The sequence below is a fragment of the Anomaloglossus baeobatrachus genome, chromosome 1 (genome assembly GCF_048569485.1).
Source record: "Anomaloglossus baeobatrachus isolate aAnoBae1 chromosome 1, aAnoBae1.hap1, whole genome shotgun sequence".
In the NCBI taxonomy this organism is placed as follows: domain Eukaryota; kingdom Metazoa; phylum Chordata; class Amphibia; order Anura; family Aromobatidae; genus Anomaloglossus; species Anomaloglossus baeobatrachus.
In genome coordinates this window covers 658,193,366-658,211,617 of record NC_134353.1, presented here as the reverse complement: position 1 = coordinate 658,211,617, position 18,252 = coordinate 658,193,366, and the positions used below count along the sequence as shown (strand labels likewise).

At 49.4% G+C, this 18,252-nt stretch overlaps 1 protein-coding gene across 3 annotated transcripts in view; it reads left to right on the top strand.

Moving 5' to 3' along the window:
- The window catches only part of NF2 (NF2, moesin-ezrin-radixin like (MERLIN) tumor suppressor), a 168,342-nt gene that overhangs the window by 78,566 nt on the left and 71,524 nt on the right, over nt 1–18,252 (top strand). For all 3 annotated transcript variants that reach the window (XM_075341632.1, XM_075341618.1, XM_075341624.1), the window contains one exon: nt 2,998–3,215. In XM_075341632.1, the coding sequence (XP_075197747.1) occupies nt 2,998–3,215 (218 nt within the window). The remainder of the gene's footprint in view (nt 1–2,997; nt 3,216–18,252) is intronic.

The window sequence follows — 18,252 nt, the reverse complement described above, 5'->3', positions numbered from 1 at the left end:
TTGCTTAGTGTGACTGGACCTTAAGCCTTCCTTTGGCTAAAAAGAGACTTTGTTACCCTAACTATTGTCTCCCCTCACTATGTGCCTAACCAGGCTACAAATGAGCTTTGAGCTTATGAAGTTTTGATCACAACTAAGTAAACCACCTCGTGTTTTTCCTACACATGTAACAATAGTGGAGTTTGTGTATTCATTAATTGCAAAGTGCTGATGTATAGTGTTTTTTTTATACAAGCAAAATACAAACCAATTTTATTTGTTTTAGTTTGCTCATTTGTAGCCTTTTTATTCTATTTTATGTTCATGGTAATGAGGGCAGTAATCTTGTGTAAGCTGCTGTTAAAACATCACTTGGAGATTAGCTTTATAGCAGACTTATTGCCATTGTAAACCGTAGACTGGAGAGGTTCATTGACTCCTGTGAAAGTTAAGCAGCCTTTACACGCTGCAACATCGCTAGCGATAGCTCCCGCCCACGTCGGTGGCGCGTCATGGGGTTATCGCTGCCATAGCAAACAATATCGCTTCGGCAGCGTCACACGCTCTTACCTGTTCACCGACGTCGCTGTGGCCACCGAACAATCTCTCCTTTAAGGGAGAGGTTCGTTCGGTGTCACAGCGGCGTCACTAAGCGGCCGCCCAATAGAAGCGGAGGGGCGGAGATGAGCGGCCGGAACATCCCGCCCACCTCCTTCCTTCCTCATTGCCGGTGGCCGCAGGTACGATGTTGTTCCTCGTTCGTGCGGTGTCACACATAGCGATGTGTGCTGCCGCAGGAATGACAAACAACCTGCATCCCAAAGCAGCAACAATATTTGGGAAAGGAACGACGTGTCAACGATCAACGATTAGGTGAGTATTTTGTATCGTTAGCGGTCGCTCGTTCGTGTCACATGCAACGACGTTGCTAACGAGGCCGGATGTGCGTCACGAATTCCGTGACCCCAACGACATCTCGTTAGCGATGTCGTTGCGTGTAAAGCGGCCTTTACTCTAGGCAAGCTCTCTGACCTGTGTAGAGGTCACTTTTCCAGGGCTGGGAGAAGAGTTGAGTGAGGGTCATCATGTATTGTCAATGGTGGGTACAGTGTAATTTTTATCTAGATGCTTTCTCTGATTATAATCCTGCCTAAAATGACAAGATGATGCTGAGATGTGATCTCTGTTGAATAGGGAGTGATAGCCTACTATAAGTACCATTGAATCTATTTGTAGGATTTCAGTATGTTTATTTACAAAAATGGATGAAGGGTTGTCCATTTCTAGGACAACCCTTCTAAATCATTAGTTCCCCAAGAAAAATACCATCTGTACTCAACTCTGGTGCGGCTAATCAGTAGTCATGTCACTGTCCCGTCTTTCGGACAAACCATATATATGGAGGAAGTGAGAGAGCTGTCGACACTTTCACTTACTACGGATGTCAATTACATCTAAATGAAGGTACGCTAAAGTGGCAGTAGAGATCCTGTAACGTGGCATTGTCCCATGAGAACCAGTGCCGACACAACTGGAACCTCACTGGAGTTGAGTACAGGCGTTATTTTATTTGACAGAAATGTAGTAATAGAGAAAGGGTTGTTCGAATAATGGACAACCCCTTTAAAATAAAAATGTCCAACAATACACTACTCAAAAAAGTTCGGGATATTTGGCTTTCGGGTCAAAATTTATGTAAAACATAAAAAGTTCATGCTACGGTGATCATGAAAGTAACACATTTAAGTAAAAGCATGCAATGGTGATTTACTCATCTCAAAACTGCGATGGGTATTTCCCCCACACCCCCCAAACAAAAAATATCGATGTCACAATAATTTGTCACATGGCCTTAAGCATCAATTACAGCTTGACATTCTGTTCACAAGTAGAGTTATTGTCTGCTGAGACATGGCATCCCACTATTCTTGTAGGGCGGTCCCCAGATCATTGAGGTTCTGGGGTACAGAGTTATGAGCCTTTACACTGCGACTCAGCTGATCCTTAGGTTTTCTATGGCATTTAGGTCTGGAGAATGTGCAGACCACTCTTTCGGTTACTTCATTCTCCAGCAGCTGTTATTATTCACAAAGTTTAGGGCAGTTCTGTATTGAGTAGACACACCTGCCCACATGTAACACCACCACCTCCAAAGGCGTCTGGTGACATCAGTGGCTGATGCATGGCGCGCTCCTTGACATCTCCAACATTCTTGGCGGCCATCATTTCTGCTCAGCGTGAATAGACTTTCATCAGTGAACAGCACTGAGGTCCACAGCTCCCTATCTCATGGAAGATGATGCGTGTTCCTGTTGGTGTTGTCAGGTACCCTTGCAGGTCGTCTAGCACGCAGACTATGCCAATGTAAATGGTTTTGAATGGTCTGACATGACACTTGGGTGCCTCTCCCCTTAATTAAATGTGCTTGGTGTTTTGTGTGGCATTCGTCATCCGGTTCCGAAGGGCATTGGCCATAATAAAGCAGTCATCGGTGTGGGATGGGGCCAAAGATGTCTACTTCCATGCCTTTGTGTGACTCTTCCAGTCTTTCTGTATCTATGTTGCAACCTGCTGATGACACTCGGCCACTGAGCTTAGAGCGTGACAATTTCTGTCTGAGAACATCGTGCTTGAAGCCTCGCAATGGAGAGGTACTGTTGAGCAGTTGTTAGGTGTCGTCTTGGTCTCATAATGTCAAAATGTGACCAGCATGATGAGGAGGACTGTGTAAATACCAATTCTAATTGAACTCTGAAATGTATTGGGTGATTCATGGATCAAACACCTGTTGTGAATATTGCCATTAATTAAGCTTCTTGTTAGAGAACAGTTGTGCAAAAAGTCCTGAAACATTGAACAGTTGGACATGAACATTTAAGTTCACCTGAAAAGGTTAGAGGACATTTTAGGATCATTCTGAAATTTCACCCGAAAGCCAAAAATCCATAACTTTCTGTGAGTAGTGTATGTCTTTTTCTGATGACATATTTCATTTAAACATATATTTCTCTGCTCTAGATGAGATCTGAAGAAACGGCTGACCTTCTAGCAGAAAAGGCTCAAATCACAGAGGAGGAAGCCAAACTACTCGCCCAGAAAGCAGCTGAAGCTGAGCAGGAGATGCAAAGAATCAAAGCCACAGCCATTCGCAGTGAAGAGGAAAAGCGACTTATGGAGCAAAAAGTGCTGGAAACTGAGATGCTGGCACTAAAGATGGCAGAAGAATCAGAGCGAAGGTAAGTCTTCATGCAAACCAAAAGATGAGTTTTAATCTACGTTTTTTTTTTTTTATTCTCTGCTAGGTTATGAAACCCAGTGGTTTCCAAGAAAAATAACTTAATTTAGGCCTAATCAAATTACAGACAGGACTGACTAGAAACCAGCAGTAACCCAGGGTGAGGGATGGGTTAACGCAATCCAATAATGGAGCATTTGACATTCTTGTCAGAATCTATTAACCCCTTAATGACCGCGGGTAGTAATATTACATCCTAGCGGTCATAGTGTTACTGCCCGCGACATCTTGCCGCGATCGGCGCACATCTCAGCTGATTTTCACAGCTGAGATGTGTGCCTGCCAGGCACGAGCAGAATCGTTATCTGCTCGTGCCGTTTAACCCCTTAAATAGCGCTGTCAATATGTGACAGTGCCATTATAATGGCATCGGCGGTTAACATTTACTCACCGGCCGATGCCGGAAGTCACGTGACGTGATCACGTGACTTCCGGTGGTTGTTATGGTAGCACAGGGTCATGTGATGACTTTTGTAGCTCACATGAATTACTTTCGGTTTCACTCGGCCCGGAGCTGAGTGAGGCAGAAAATGAGCATATCTGCTGTTTACAGCTGTATAGCTGTGATCAGCAGATATGGCAGAGCGATCGGATTGCTGATTGCTATAGCCCCCTGGGGGGACTAGTAAAACAAAAAAAAAAGTTAGAAAAAAGGTTTGAAAAAAACAAAAAAAAAAAACCTAAAAGTTCAAATCATCCCCTTTCGCCCCATTGAAAATTAAAGGGTTAAAAAAATAAAAAAAATAAATATACACACATATGGTATTGCCGCGTTCAGAAATGCCCGATCTATCAAAATATAAAATAAATTAATCTGATTGATAAACAGCGCAGTGGCAAAAAAAATCCAAACGCTAAAGTTATGTTTTTTGGCCGCCACAACAAATTTTGCGTAAAATGCAATAACAGGCGATCAAAACGTAGCATCTGCGCAAAAATGGTACAGCTAAAAAAGGCAGCCTGAGACGCAAAAAATAAGCTGTCACTGAGCCATAGATCCCAAAAAATGAGAACGCTGCGGGTCACGGAATATGGCGTAAAACGTGCGCCACTTTTTTGACTGATTTTTGTTTAACCCCTTATATAAAAGTAAACCTATACATGTTTGGTGTATGTTTGGTGTCTACAAACTCGCACTCACCTCAGGCATCACACCCACACATCAGTTTTACCATATAGTGAACACAGTGAATAAAATATCTCAACAACAATAGTGCTATCGCACTTTTTTTTTTTTTTGCAATTTTTCCGCATTTGAATTTTTTTTGCCATTTTCCAGTACACTATTTGGTAAAACTTATGGTTTAATTTAAAAGTACAGCTCGTTCCGCAAAAAATGAGCCCTCACATGTCCATATTGACCAAAAATAAAAAAGTTACGTGTCTCGGAAAAAAAATGGCGAAAAAAAACCCGGAAAGTGAAAAATTGTCCGGTCGTGAAGGGGTTAAAAAGGTTAGGGTGTCAAAAAACAAAAACAAACCAAAAAACATAACATGCCCCCTTCCTTTTCTTTCCCTATTGTCATATCAGCATCTACTACTGTAAAACCTTAATTTTTCAAATAACATTGAAGGATCATAATTAAGTATGAAACATAGGTAATTATAATGCATAACATGTATATAGACAAACAGTCATCCAAATTTACTGGATAATAAGGAGTAAACAATTATTTTATATATAAGGATTAACTTGAACTATTTGGCAAGAGTTTAAATTAAACTAAAAATTAATATAGGGCAATTAAACCATAAGTAAGTATAAAAAAATTCTTTATCAGATAATCACAATATAATTTTAAACAACATAATGAGACCCACAGAATGAGCGAGTCGTTCTGTGGGACTCAGTATGTTTTTTAACCTTTTTATTGTAATTATCTAATAAATAATTTGTTTATACTTATTTATGGTTTAATTGCCCTATATTAATCAGTTTCCAGTTTACATAGCATGTATGTGGGACTCGTGCAAACATAAAGGCAATAAATCTTTACAATACATACATGGTAATGGAGTGGAACAGTTATGAAAGTGATGACTATAACCTGGTGATCTGTTGACAAATGCACGATCAGTTATCAACTAAGGCCCGTTTCACACATCTAGCATTTCGCCGGATCCGACACACTCCAGTACAGTGCAATACAGTACAATGGCATCGGGGCAAGCTCTGGTCACATGCTGTCATGTGACTGGAGCATGTGACCGGAGCTTGCCGCGATGCCATAGTACAGTATTACACTACACTGGAGTGTGCCGGATCCGGCAATCTGGCGAAATACCGGATGTGTGAAATGGCCCGAAGGCTGAATCCACACGAGCTTATGGCATTGGATGTGATATGCTAATGACCCTCGGCTCCTGCTGTGCTGCAAGTGTAAGCTGAGTATCATGCCACTGTGATCCAATCCTGCGATCGCATCAGAGCTGCGGAGGATAGGGCGGGCTCTGCGGAGAAGAGGGAGGGATTAATCTCCCTAGCTCCTCCACTGCCAGCTGATGCGATTATCACACTGCACTCCGGTGTCATCTGAGAGCAGTCCGATGTTTCACTCGCACCTATAGACTCTAGGTGAGTATTATAAAGTGTTTTTTATGTTCTACAGTGCGGCCTTGGCTCTTATATACAACATGTTAGAATGCTGTATATAAGAGCCCACTGGTGGTGGCTGCAGCTTATAGTCGCCAAATCTGGTGACAAGTTCCCTTTAACCTCTCTGCAGATAGTTAAAATTTTAATACTCAAATGTTTTTGAGTCATTGATTTTTTTTTTTATTTTTTTTTAATACTTCTCTCCAAATACTGTCACATTCCCACCAAATATGTATTATCGAAACTTCTGAGAGGTTACATCTCCAAAAGTGGTTATTGTAAGAAATGCTGAAGTGATGTAAGGTTTGGAGGTTGTATACCATCTAGAAGAAATGAATATAGAAGCAGCACACATTAATCTAACTGTGAAGGGCATATATACATCATAGGAAGGGAAAAATGAGGTTTCCCTCTATTAACCATAGTTCTTTGGGCCACCATTTATTTAATTGGTCAGGATGCTGATTTCTTTGTTGCTCCATTGGGAGACCCAGACAATTGGGTGAATAGCTTCTGCCTCCGGAGGCCACACAAAGTATTACACTTTAAAAAGTGTAACCCCTCCCCTCTGCCTATACACCCTCCCGTGCATCACGGGCCCATCAGTTTTTTTGCTTTGTGTTGAAGGAGGCACACATGCACGCAAGCTCCACATTTTAGTCAGCAGCAGCTGCTGACTTTATCGGATGGAAGAAAAGAGGGCCCCTAACAGGGCTCCCGGCATGCTCCCTTCTCACCCCACTCTGGTCGGCGGTGCTGTTAAGGTTGAGGTACCCATTGCGGGTACAAAGGCTGGAGCCACATGCCGTTTTCCTTCCCCATCCCTTAGGGGCTCTGGGAGAAGTGGGATCCTAACCGGTCACCATGCACTGGGACCGGGCTCCCTCCGCAGCCCCTGGGGGAATCTGACGGACAGGAGATCGGATATCATCAGGGACAGGCCCTGCTTCTCTGAGGTACTCTGTGTCCCCTTGGGGACGGCGCATAGAGCGCCTGTGTAACAGACGCTGCAGCGGCTGCTGTGTGTTTTGACACCTCCAGCTCCACCGCCGGGACTACCGCGCCGACCGCGCTTGTTTGCCGGCCGGGTTACTAACTTTAGTCCCCGGCTTCTGCGGCCTAGTACCGCATACTCCCGCCCCCGGGCCTGCCAGTCAGGGGTAAGGGCGGGACGCTAGACTGGACGTCAGCGGTGAGGGCTGGAGCATACTAGGTATCCTCCTCCCCCCTCACTGAGCACTGCGGGGCACCAGATTCCTGCACTTTCTGAGGCACGCCCACGGCTCCCTCCTCCTCTGAGAACGCTGGCAGCCATTGTTATCTGCACTTCTGCCGGTGGAGAACTTCAGACCGAGCTCCACAGCTCTGGGAGGCCCAGGCAGGGAATCTGGTGGACACACAACCGCTGAGGGCGGTCGGTAAGCCGCACCGGTTACCTGGTGCTGGCCCCCCCGGGTGCCGAAGAGTATATATATATCCATATACTGTATACATTTGCTCTGTTCGGCCGCATTATTTGCTTGGCTATATACCCTCACTGATTGCTCTAAGAGGAGACAACAGCATGTCGTCCGCAAAAAGCAAGGGTGCCAAGGCACAGGCTTATTTTGCAACCTGTACCTCTTGTGCGGCTATACTACCTGCAGGTTCCACCTACCCTCATTGTGTGCAATGCTCGGCCCCTGTGACACTCACTCAGCCGGAGCCTCAGCCACGGGTGGGACCCCCGGCCCAGGTAGAACCACCGGCTACCACTGTCCAGGTGGCAGGGACAGAGTTTGCAGTGTTGGCTGACAAACTTTCTGAGTCACTTTCACAATCCATGGCTCAGTCTATGGATAGATGGTCTGCTAAGATACTAGAAGCTTTGCAGTCCAGACCTATAACACAACTATGGGGAGATAAGGTATGCACACCAGTGACTATGTAAGGGGAATACATGGAATAGCAGAAACTGCTGTGTGAATACTGACTTGAAAAATCCAATAGCTATGTGTAAAAGTGAAAATGTGAAAAATGGAATCTGCATTACTGCCATGAACATATGAATCAAGAGAAATTTAGCTACTGAATTGATCAATGCAATAGAGCCCCAACACTACGCCAAAGTATTTCTCTACGTTGGGGTCCCTAGCTTGTGTGTGTCCTCTCATGCAATTAAAAAACTTACCGTGTATGGGAAGCTGAGACCCAGGCTATTTATGCGTATTGTATGGATTGGCAATAGGTGTGGTGGGGAGGGTTCACAAACGAAAAACTACTAACAATAACGAATAACGTTTGGAACACCATTCTAAGTCTGAACTGGGTACAAAAAACCTAAAAAAAACATCACTATGGGGAGATAAGGTATGCACACCAGTGACTATGTAAGGGGAATACATGGAATAGCAGAAACTGCTGTGTGAATACAGACCTATAACACAGGCCCCGGGCACTGTTGAATCATTGCCCACAGTCCCCCCTCGGTCGGAGCAGCAAAGTGCTCCTGGGGTGACTCCTAGGTCCCACGGTGAGGACTCCGACACGGACCGCAGTCCCAGACCGGCTAAGCGGGCTCGCTGGGAGCTTCCCTCGACTTCTTCACACTGCTCAGGGTCTCAGCATGAGGACTCTCTGGAGGATGAAGCGGAGGTGGCAGATCAGGGCTCTGATCCTGACGCTGCTCTCAATCTTGATACACCTGAAGGGGACGCCATAGTAAATGACCTTATAGCGTCCATCAACCAGGTGCTAGAAATTTCTTTTTCGCTCCTAATTGGGAGACCCAGACAGTGGGTGTATAGCTACTGCCTCTGGAGGCCGCACAAAGAACTACACTTAAAAGTGTAAGGCCCCTCCCCTTCTGGCTATACACCCTCCCGTAGGAGTACGGATTCCTCAGTTTTAGCTTTGTGCGAAGGAGGTCAGACACGCACGCATAGCTCCATTGTTTTTAGTCAGCAGCAGCTGCTGACTATGTCGGATGGAAGAAAAGAGGGCCCATACAGGGCTCCCAGCATGCTCCCTTCTCACCCCACTGTATGTCGGAGGTGTTTGTAAGGTTGAGGTACCCATTGCGGGTACGGCGGCAGGAGCCCACATGCTGATTCCTTCCCCATCCCTTTTTACAGGGCTCTGGGTGAAGTGGGATTTACTGGTCTCCAGGCACTGAGACCGTGCTCCATCTACAGCCCCTGGAGAAGATGCTGGATGGAGCGGAGTACATCAGGGACATGGCCCTGCTTCCTCAAGGTACTCTGTGTCCCCGTGCATTTGGCGCTCACACCGCAGCATGCTGGGTGTTGTAGTGCGCCGGGGACATCAGCGCTGCGGCGCTTGTGCCATGGCCTCATTCAGCTTCGCTGAAGCAGGCACACTTCTGGGAATCGGTCGCGCCGGCCGCTGGGACTGCGGCGCGGCTGGCACTTGTGGTGCGCCGGGGACTTCAGCGCGGGCCGCGCTTTTACGGCGGCCGCGCTGATAACTCGAGTCCCCGGCTTTTGCGGCCTGCTTCCGTTCGTTCCCGCCCCCAGACCTGCCAGTCAGGAGAGGGGCGGGACGCTGGTCAGTGCATCAGCGCCGAGGGCTGGAGTCGTTTTTACATACTCCAGCCCTCACAATAGGCACAGAGGGGACACTGTTTCCCGCACTTTTGTTTAGGAACTCCCACGGACCGCCCCTCTCCACAGACGCCGGCAGCCATTCCTGCTGACACGCTGAGCTGCAGAGGGGAGCCGGGGAGACCCAGACAAGGAATTCTGCGCCTCTTACCCGCTATTCAGCGGGCGGTAAGCAGCCCTCAGGGCTCACCCCCTCTTGTGCCAGTAGTATTCTTAGTATTTTGTTTCTACAAATACTTTGTATTGCATAGCGCTGGTCGCCCTTTGGCTATAGACTCTCTCACATTGCAGAGAGCCAGCAGCATGTCGTCCGTAAAACGCAAGGGTGCCAAGGCACAGACATTATATGCTTCCTGCACCGCATGTGGGACTTTTCTACCGGCAGGCTCCACGGACCCCCATTGTGTGCCGTGCTCGGCCCCTGCGGCGCTTGCACAGTCGGGACCTCTGCTGGACGTGACCCAGGGTGTACCACCTGGGAATGCTGTCCAGGTGACAGGAACTGAGTTTGCAGCTTTTGCTGACAGAATGTCTCTCACTATGTCACAAATTCTTGACACATTGCGAGCTAGGCCTGTACTTCAGGCCACGGACACTGTGCAATCATTGCCCCCTGGTCCCCCTTAGCTGAATTACCTCCAAGCTCCGGGACGGGCACATACACCTCAGGGTGAAGACTCTGACTCGGACGATGGCCCCGGGCAGCCTAAGCGGGCTCGCTATGACGGGCCTTCACATTCATCTCAATGGTCAGGATCCCAGCGAGATGAATCTATGGGTGATGAGGCGGACGTAACTGATCAGGATTCTGATCCTGGGACCGCTCTCAGTCTAGATACACCAGATGGTGACGCCATAGTTAATGATCTTATATTTAACATCAATAAGATGTTAAATATTTCCCCACCAGCTCCTCTTGTAGAGGAGTCAGCTTCGCAGCACGAGAGAATCCATTTCAGATACCCTAAGCGTACATTAAGCACTTTTCTGGACCACGCTGACTTTAGAGACGCAATCCAGAAACCCCACGCTTATCCTGAAAGGCGTTTTTCTAAACGGCTTAAAGATACACGCTATCCTTTTCCCCCTGAGGTGGTCAAGGGTTGGACCCAGTGTCCAAAAGTGGATCCTCCAATTTCCAGGCTTGCAGCTAGATCCTTGGTTGCAGTTGAGGATGGAGCGGCACTTAAAGATGCCACTGACAGGCAGATGGAGCTCTGGCTGAAATCCATCTATGAAGCGATTGGAGCGTCGTTAGCGCCATCTTTTGCGGCCGTATGGGCACTCCAAGCTATCTCAGCCGGGCTTGCGCAAGTCGACTCAGTCACACGTGCATTTGCCCCGCAGGTAGCACCATTGACCTCGCAAATGGCGGCATTCGCGTCGTACGCGATTAATGCTGTTCTTGACGCTACAAGCCGCACGGCAGTGGCGTCAGCCAACTCCGTTGTTTTGCGTAGGGCCCTGTGGTTGAGACATTGGAAAGCAGATTCTCATTCCAAGAAGTGCTTAACCAATTTGCCTTTTTCTCGTGACCGATTGTTTGGAGAGCGTTTGGATGAAATCATCAAACACTCCAAGGGTAAGGACTCATCCTTACCGCAACACAGACAAAACAAACCCCAACAGAGGAAGGGTCAGTCTGGTTATCGGTCCTTTCGAGGACCGGGCAGGTCCCAATTCGCCTCGTCAAAAAAGACTCAAAAAGACCAGAGACGCTCAGATTCTTGGAGGTCTCAGTCACGCCCAAAAAGGACAGCCGGAGGAACCGTTGCCAAGACGGCGTCCTCCTGACTTGCAGTCTCCGATTCCCACACCCGCGGTCGGTGGGAGGCTTTCCCACTTTGGCGACATTTGGCTGTCACGCGTCAAAGACCGTTGGGTGAGGGATATTCTGTCTCACGGGTACAGGATAGAGTTCAGTTCTCGTCCGCCAACTCGTTTCTTCAGAACTTCTCCACCACCAGACCGAGCCGATGCTCTGTTGCAGGCGGTGGCCGCTCTAAAGGCGGAAGGAGTGGTGACCTCCGTCCCTCTTCAGGAACAAGGTCACGGTTTTTACTCCAATCTGTTTGTGGTCCCAAAAAAGGGACGGATCGTATCGACCCGTCCTGGATCTAAAGTTGCTCAACAGACACGTAAAAGTCAGGAGGTTCCGGATGGAATCCCTACGCTCCGTCATAGCCTCAATGTCTCAAGGAGATTTTCTAGCATCAATAGATATCAAAGATGCGTATCTCCACGTGCCGATTGCACCAGAGCATCAGCGTTTCCTACGCTTCGTCATACACGACGAACACCTGCAGTTCGTAGCGTTACCTTTCGGTCTGGCAACAGCCCCCCGGGTCTTCACCAAAGTCATGGCAGCAGTAGTAGCTGTTCTGCACTCGCAGGGTCACTCGATCATCCCGTATCTAGACGACCTGCTTATAAAGGCACCCTCTCAAGAGGCATGCCAGCACAGTCTGAAGGTGGCACTAGACACTCTCCAGAGTTTCGGGTGGATTATCAACTTTCCAAAGTCTCATCTAACCCCGACCCAATCTCTGACTTATCTTGGCATGGAGTTTCATACTCTCTCAGCGATAGTGAAGCTTCCACTGGACAAGCAGTGCTCGCTACGGACTGGAGTGCAATCTCTCCTTCAGAGCCAGTCGCACTCACTGAGGCGCCTCATGCATTTCCTAGGAAAGATGGTAGCAGCAATGGAGGCAGTCCCGTTCGCGCAGTTTCATCTGCGCCCTCTACAATGGGACATTCTACGCCAATGGGATGGGAAATCGACGTCCCTCGACAGGACTGTCTCCCTCTCTCAGACTGCCAAGGACTCTCTGCGTTGGTGGCTTCTCCCCACCTCATTGTCACAGGGAAAGTCGTTCCTTCCCCCGTCCTGGGCAGTGGTCACGACGGATGCGAGCCTATCAGGGTGGGGAGCGGTGTTTCTCCACCACAGGGCTCAGGGGACGTGGACTCAGGAAGAGTCCACCCTGCAGATCAATGTTCTGGAAATCAGAGCAATCTATCTTGCCCTGCGAGCCTTCCAACAATGGCTGGAAGGCAAGCAGATTCGGATTCAGTCGGACAATTCCACGGCGGTGGCGTACATCAACCACCAAGGGGGAACACGCAGTCGCCAAGCTTTTCAAGAAGTCCAGCGGATTTTGACGTGGGTGGAAAGCAGAGCGTCCACCATATCCGCAGTTCACATCCCAGGCATGGAAAACTGGGAAGCAGACTTTCTCAGTCGCCAGGGCATGGACGCAGGAGAATGGTCCCTTCACCCGGACGTGTTTCAGCAGATCTGTTGCCGCTGGGGGACGCCGGACGTCGATCTGATGGCGTCACGGCACAACAACAAGGTCCCAGTTTTCATGGCACGGTCTCACGATCACCGAGCACTGGCGGCAGACGCCTTGGTTCAGGATTGGTCGCAATTCCGACTCCCCTATGTGTTCCCACCTCTAGCATTGTTACCCAGAGTTCTCCGGAAAATCAGGTCCGACTGCCATCGAGCCATACTCGTCGCTCCAGATTGGCCAAGAAGGTCGTGGTACCCGGATCTGTGGCATCTCACGGTAGGCCAACCGTGGACACTACCAGACCGTCCAGATTTGCTGTCTCAAGGGCCGTTTTTCCATCTGAATTCTGCGGCCCTGAACCTGACTGTGTGGCCATTGAGTCCTGGATCCTAGCGGCCTCAGGTTTATCTCATGAAGTTGTTGCCACAATGAGACAGGCTAGAAAACCATCCTCAGCTAAGATCTATCACAGGACGTGGAAGATATTCTTAGCGTGGTGCTTGGCTCAAGGGTTTTCTCCCTGGCCATTTGCATTGCCAATTTTTCTTTCCTTCCTGCAGTCTGGGTTGGAAAAAGGTTTGTCGCTTAGCTCTCTTAAGGGTCAAGTCTCCGCGCTATCCGTATTCTTTCAGAAGCGCTTGGCACGGCTTTCTAAAGTACGCACGTTTCTCCAAGGAGTTTGTCATATCGTTCCTCCTTACAGACGGCCATTGGAACCCTGGGATCTGAACAAGGTTCTCATTGCTCTCCAGAAGCCGCCTTTCGAGCCTTTGAAAGAGGTTTCCCTTTCTCGGCTTTCACAAAAGGTAGTTTTTCTTGTGGCGGTCACGTCTCTTCGAAGAGTGTCCGAGCTAGCGGCGTTATTTTGCAAATCTCCCTTCCTGGTGTTTCACCAAGACAAGGTAGTACTGCGTCCAATTCCAGAGTTTTCTCCCAAGGTGGTTTCTTCCTTTCATCTCAATCAGGATATCACTTTGCCATCTTTGTGTCCGCATCCAGTTCACCAATTTGAAAAGGGTTTACATCTGTTGGACCGGGTGAGAGCACTCAGGATTTACATTTCTCGCACGGCGTCTCTACGCCGTTCTGATGCGCTCTTTGTCCTAGTCGCTGGTCAGCATAAGGGATCGCAAGCTTCCAAATCCACCCTGGCGCGGTGGATCAAGGAACCAATTCTTCACACATACCGTTCTGCTGGGCTTCCGATTCCATCTGGACTGAAGGCCCATTCTACCAGAGCCGTGGGTGCGTCCTGGGCATTGCGGCATCAGGCTACGGCTCAGCAAGTGTGCCAGGCGGCTACCTGGTCGAGTCTGCACACGTTTACCAAACACTATCAAGTGCATACCTACGCTTCGGCAGATGCCAGCCTAGGTAGACAGGTCCTTCAGGCGGCGGTGGCCCACCTGTAGGAAGAGGCTGTCTGACAGCCCGTTCATGTGGTATCTTTTTACCCACCCAGGGACTGCTTTTGGACGTCCCACTGTCTGGGTCTCCCAATTAGGAGCGAAAAAGAAGAAGGGAATTTTGTTTACTTACCGTAAATTCCTTTTCTTCTAGCTCCAATTGGGAGACCCAGCACCCGCCCTATTTGTTCTTAGGGTTTCGTTTTTCGGGTGCACATGTTGTTCATGTTGTTTCTTAAGTTCTCCGATCTTGTTATCGGATTGAATTTGTTTTTGAAACTGTTATTGGCTTTCCTCCTTCTTGCTTTGGTACTAAAACTGAGGAATCCGTACTCCTACGGGAGGGTGTATAGCCAGAAGGGGAGGGGCCTTACACTTTTAAGTGTAGTTCTTTGTGCGGCCTCCAGAGGCAGTAGCTATACACCCACTGTCTGGGTCTCCCAATTGGAGCTAGAAGAAAAGGAATTTACGGTAAGTAAACAAAATTCCCTTCTTCTCCTCCAGCTCCACCGATTGAGGAGTCAGCTTCTCAGCAGGAGAAATTTCAATTTAGGTTTCCCAAACGTACACGGAGTGCGTTTTTTGATCACTCCAACTTCAGAGATACAGTCCAGAAACACCGAGCATTTCCGGACAAGCGCTTTACTAAGCGCCTTAATGACACACGTTACCCCTTCCCCACTGACGTAGTTAAGGGTTGGGCTCAGTGTCCCAAGGTGGATCCTCCGGTCTCTAGACTGGCGGCTAGATCCATAGTAGCAGTGGCAGATGGTTCATCGCTCAAGGATGCCACTGACAGGCAAATAGAGCTCCTGATGAAATCCATCTATGAAGCCATAGGCGCGTCTTTTGCTCCGGCATTTGCAGCCGTATGGGCACTCCAAGCTATCTCAGCTTGTCTGTCTGAGATTAATGCAGTCACACGTGCCTCTACTCCGCAGGTTGTGTCTTTAACCTCTCAGGCGTCGGTTTTTTCGTCCTACGCCATGAACGCCGTCCTGGACTCTGCGGGCCGTACTGCGGTAGCATCCGCCAATTCAGTGGCAGTTCGCAGTGCCATGTGGCTACGCGAATGGAAGGCAGATTCTGCTTCCAAGAAGTTCTTAACCGGTTTGCCATTTTCTGGCGACCGTCTGTTTGGCGAGCAATTGGATGAAATTATTAAACAATCCAAGGGAAAGGACTCGTCATTACCCCAGTCCAAACCAAACAGACCTCAGCAACGGAGGATACAACCGAGGTTTCGGTCCTTTCGGCCCTCAGCCACGTCTCAATTCTCCACGTCCAACAGGCCACAGAAGGGCCAGAGGAACTCTGCTTCATGGAGGTCTAAGTCACGTCCTAAAAAGACCGCCGGAGGAACCGCCCCCAAGGCGGCCTCCTCATGACTTTCGGCCTCCCCAGACCGCATCCTCGGTCGGTGGCAGGCTCTCCCGCTTTTGCGACGCCTGGTTGCCACATGTCCAAGACCGATGGGTGAGAGACATTCTGTCTCACGGTTACAGGATAGAGCTCAGCTCTCGTCCTCCGACTCGTTTCTTCAGAACATCTCCGCCTCCAGAGCGAGCCGATGCTCTTTTTCAGGCGGTGAACACTCTGAAGGCAGAAGGAGTGGTGATCCCTGTTCCCCTTCAAGAATGTGGTCGCGGTTTTTACTCCAACTTGTTTGTGGTGCCAAAAAAGGACGGATCATTCCGTCCCGTTCTGGACCTCAAACTGCTCAACAGACACGTGAAAACCAGACGGTTCCGGATGGAATCTCTCCGCTCCGTCATCGCCTCGATGTCCCAAGGAGACTTCCTAGCATCAATCGACATCAGGGATGCTTATCTCCACGTGCCGATTGCACCAGAGCATCAACGCTTCCTGCGTTTCGCCATCGGAGACGAACACCTTCAGTTCGTGGCACTGCCTTTCGGCCTGGCGACAGCCCCACAGGTCTTCACCAAGGTCATGGCAGCAGTGGTGGCAGTCCTATACTCTCAGGGACACTCGGTGATCCCTTACTTAGACGATCTTCTAGTCAAAGCACCCTCCTGGGTGGCATGCCAACACAGCCTGAACACTGCTCTGGAGACTCTCCAGAGGTTCGGGTGGATCATCAATTTCCCAAAGTCAAAATTGACTCCGACCCAATCGCTAACTTACCTCGGGATGGAGTTTCATACTCTCTCAGCGATAGTGAAGCTCCCGCTGGACAAACAGCGTTCACTACAGACAGGGGTGCAATCTCTCCTTCGAGCCCAGTCTCACCCCTTGAGGCGGCTCATGCACTTCCTAGGGAAGATGGTGGCAGCAATGGAGGCAGTTCCATTTGCGCAGTTTCATCTGCGTCCACTCCAATGGGACATTCTCCGCAAATTAGACAGGAGGTCGACGTCCCTCGACAGGAACGTCTCTCTTTCTCGGGCAACCAAAGCCTCTCTTCAGTGGTGGCTTCTTCCCACTTCCCTGTCGAAAGGGAAATCCTTCCTGCCCCCATCCTGGGCTGTGGTCACGACGGACGCGAGTCTGTCAGGGTGGGGAGCGGTCTTCCTCCACCACAGGGCTCAGGGAACCTGGACTCAGACAGAGTCCTCCCTTCAGATCAATGTTCTGGAGATAAGGGCAGTGTATCTAGCCTTAAAGGCGTTCCAGCTGTGGCTGGAAGGCAGGCAGATCCGAATTCAGTCGGACAACGCCACGGCGGTGGCGAATATCAACCACCAAGGCGGCACACGCAGTCGTCAAGCCTTCCAAGAAGTTCGGCGGATTCTGCTGTGGGTGGAAGCCACAGCCTCCACCATCTCCGCAGTTCACATCCCGGACGTAGAAAACTGGGAAGCAGACTTTCTCAGTCGCCAGGGCATGGACGCAGGGGAATGGTCCCTTCACCCGGACGTGTTTCAAGAGATCTGTTGCCGCTGGGGAACACCAGACGTTGACCTAATGGCGTCCCGGCACAACAACAAGGTCCCGGCATTCATGGCACGGTCTCAAGATCACAGAGCTCTGGCGACAGACTCATTAGTTCAGGATTGGTCGCAGTTTCGACTGCCCTATGTATTTCCCCCTCTGGCACTGCTGCCCAGAGTGTTACGCAAGATCAGGTCCGACTGCCGCCGAGCCATCCTCATCGCCCCAGACTGGCCGAGGAGGTCGTGGTACCCGGATCTGTGGCATCTCACGGTGGGTCAACCATGGGCACTACCAGACCGACCAGACTTGCTGTCTCAAGGGCCTTTTTTCCATCTGAATTCTGCGGCCCTCAACCTGACTGTGTGGCCATTGAGTCCTGGATCCTAGCGTCTTCAGGATTATCTCAAGAGGTCATTGCCACTATGAGACAGGCCAGGAAACCAACGTCCGCCAAGATCTACCACAGGACGTGGAGGATCTTCTTATCCTGGTGCTCTGATCAGGGTTTTACTCCCTGGCCGTTTGCATTGCCCACTTTTCTGTCTTTCCTTCAATCCGGATTAGACAAGGGTTTGTCTCTCGGCTCTCTCAAGGGACAGGTATCGGCGCTTTCCGTGTTTTTTCTAAAGCGTCTAGCCAGGCTTCCGCAGGTACGCACGTTCCTGCAGGGGGTTTGCCACATAGTACCACCTTACAAGCGTCCGCTAGAACCCTGGGATCTTAACAGGGTGCTAACGGCTCTTCAGAAACCACCTTTCGAGCCGATGAGGGATGTTTCTCTTTCACGCCTTTCGCAGAAGGTGGTCTTCCTAGTGGCAGTCACATCACTTCGGAGAGTGTCTGAGCTAGCAGCGCTGTCATGCAAAGCCCCCTTCCTGGTGTTTCACCAGGATAAGGTGGTTCTGCGTCCGGTCCCGGAGTTTCTCCCGAAGGTGGTATCCCCTTTTCATCTCAATCAGGATATCTCCTTACCTTCTTTTTGTCCCAATCCAGTTCACCAATGTGAAAAGGATTTGCACTTGTTAGATCTCGTGAGAGCACTCCGACTCTACATTTCTCGTACGGCGCCCCTGCGCCGTTCTGATGCGCTCTTTGTCCTTGTCGCTGGCCAGCGTAAGGGGTCGCAGGCTTCCAAGTCAACCTTGGCTCGGTGGATCAAGGAACCGATTCTTGAGGC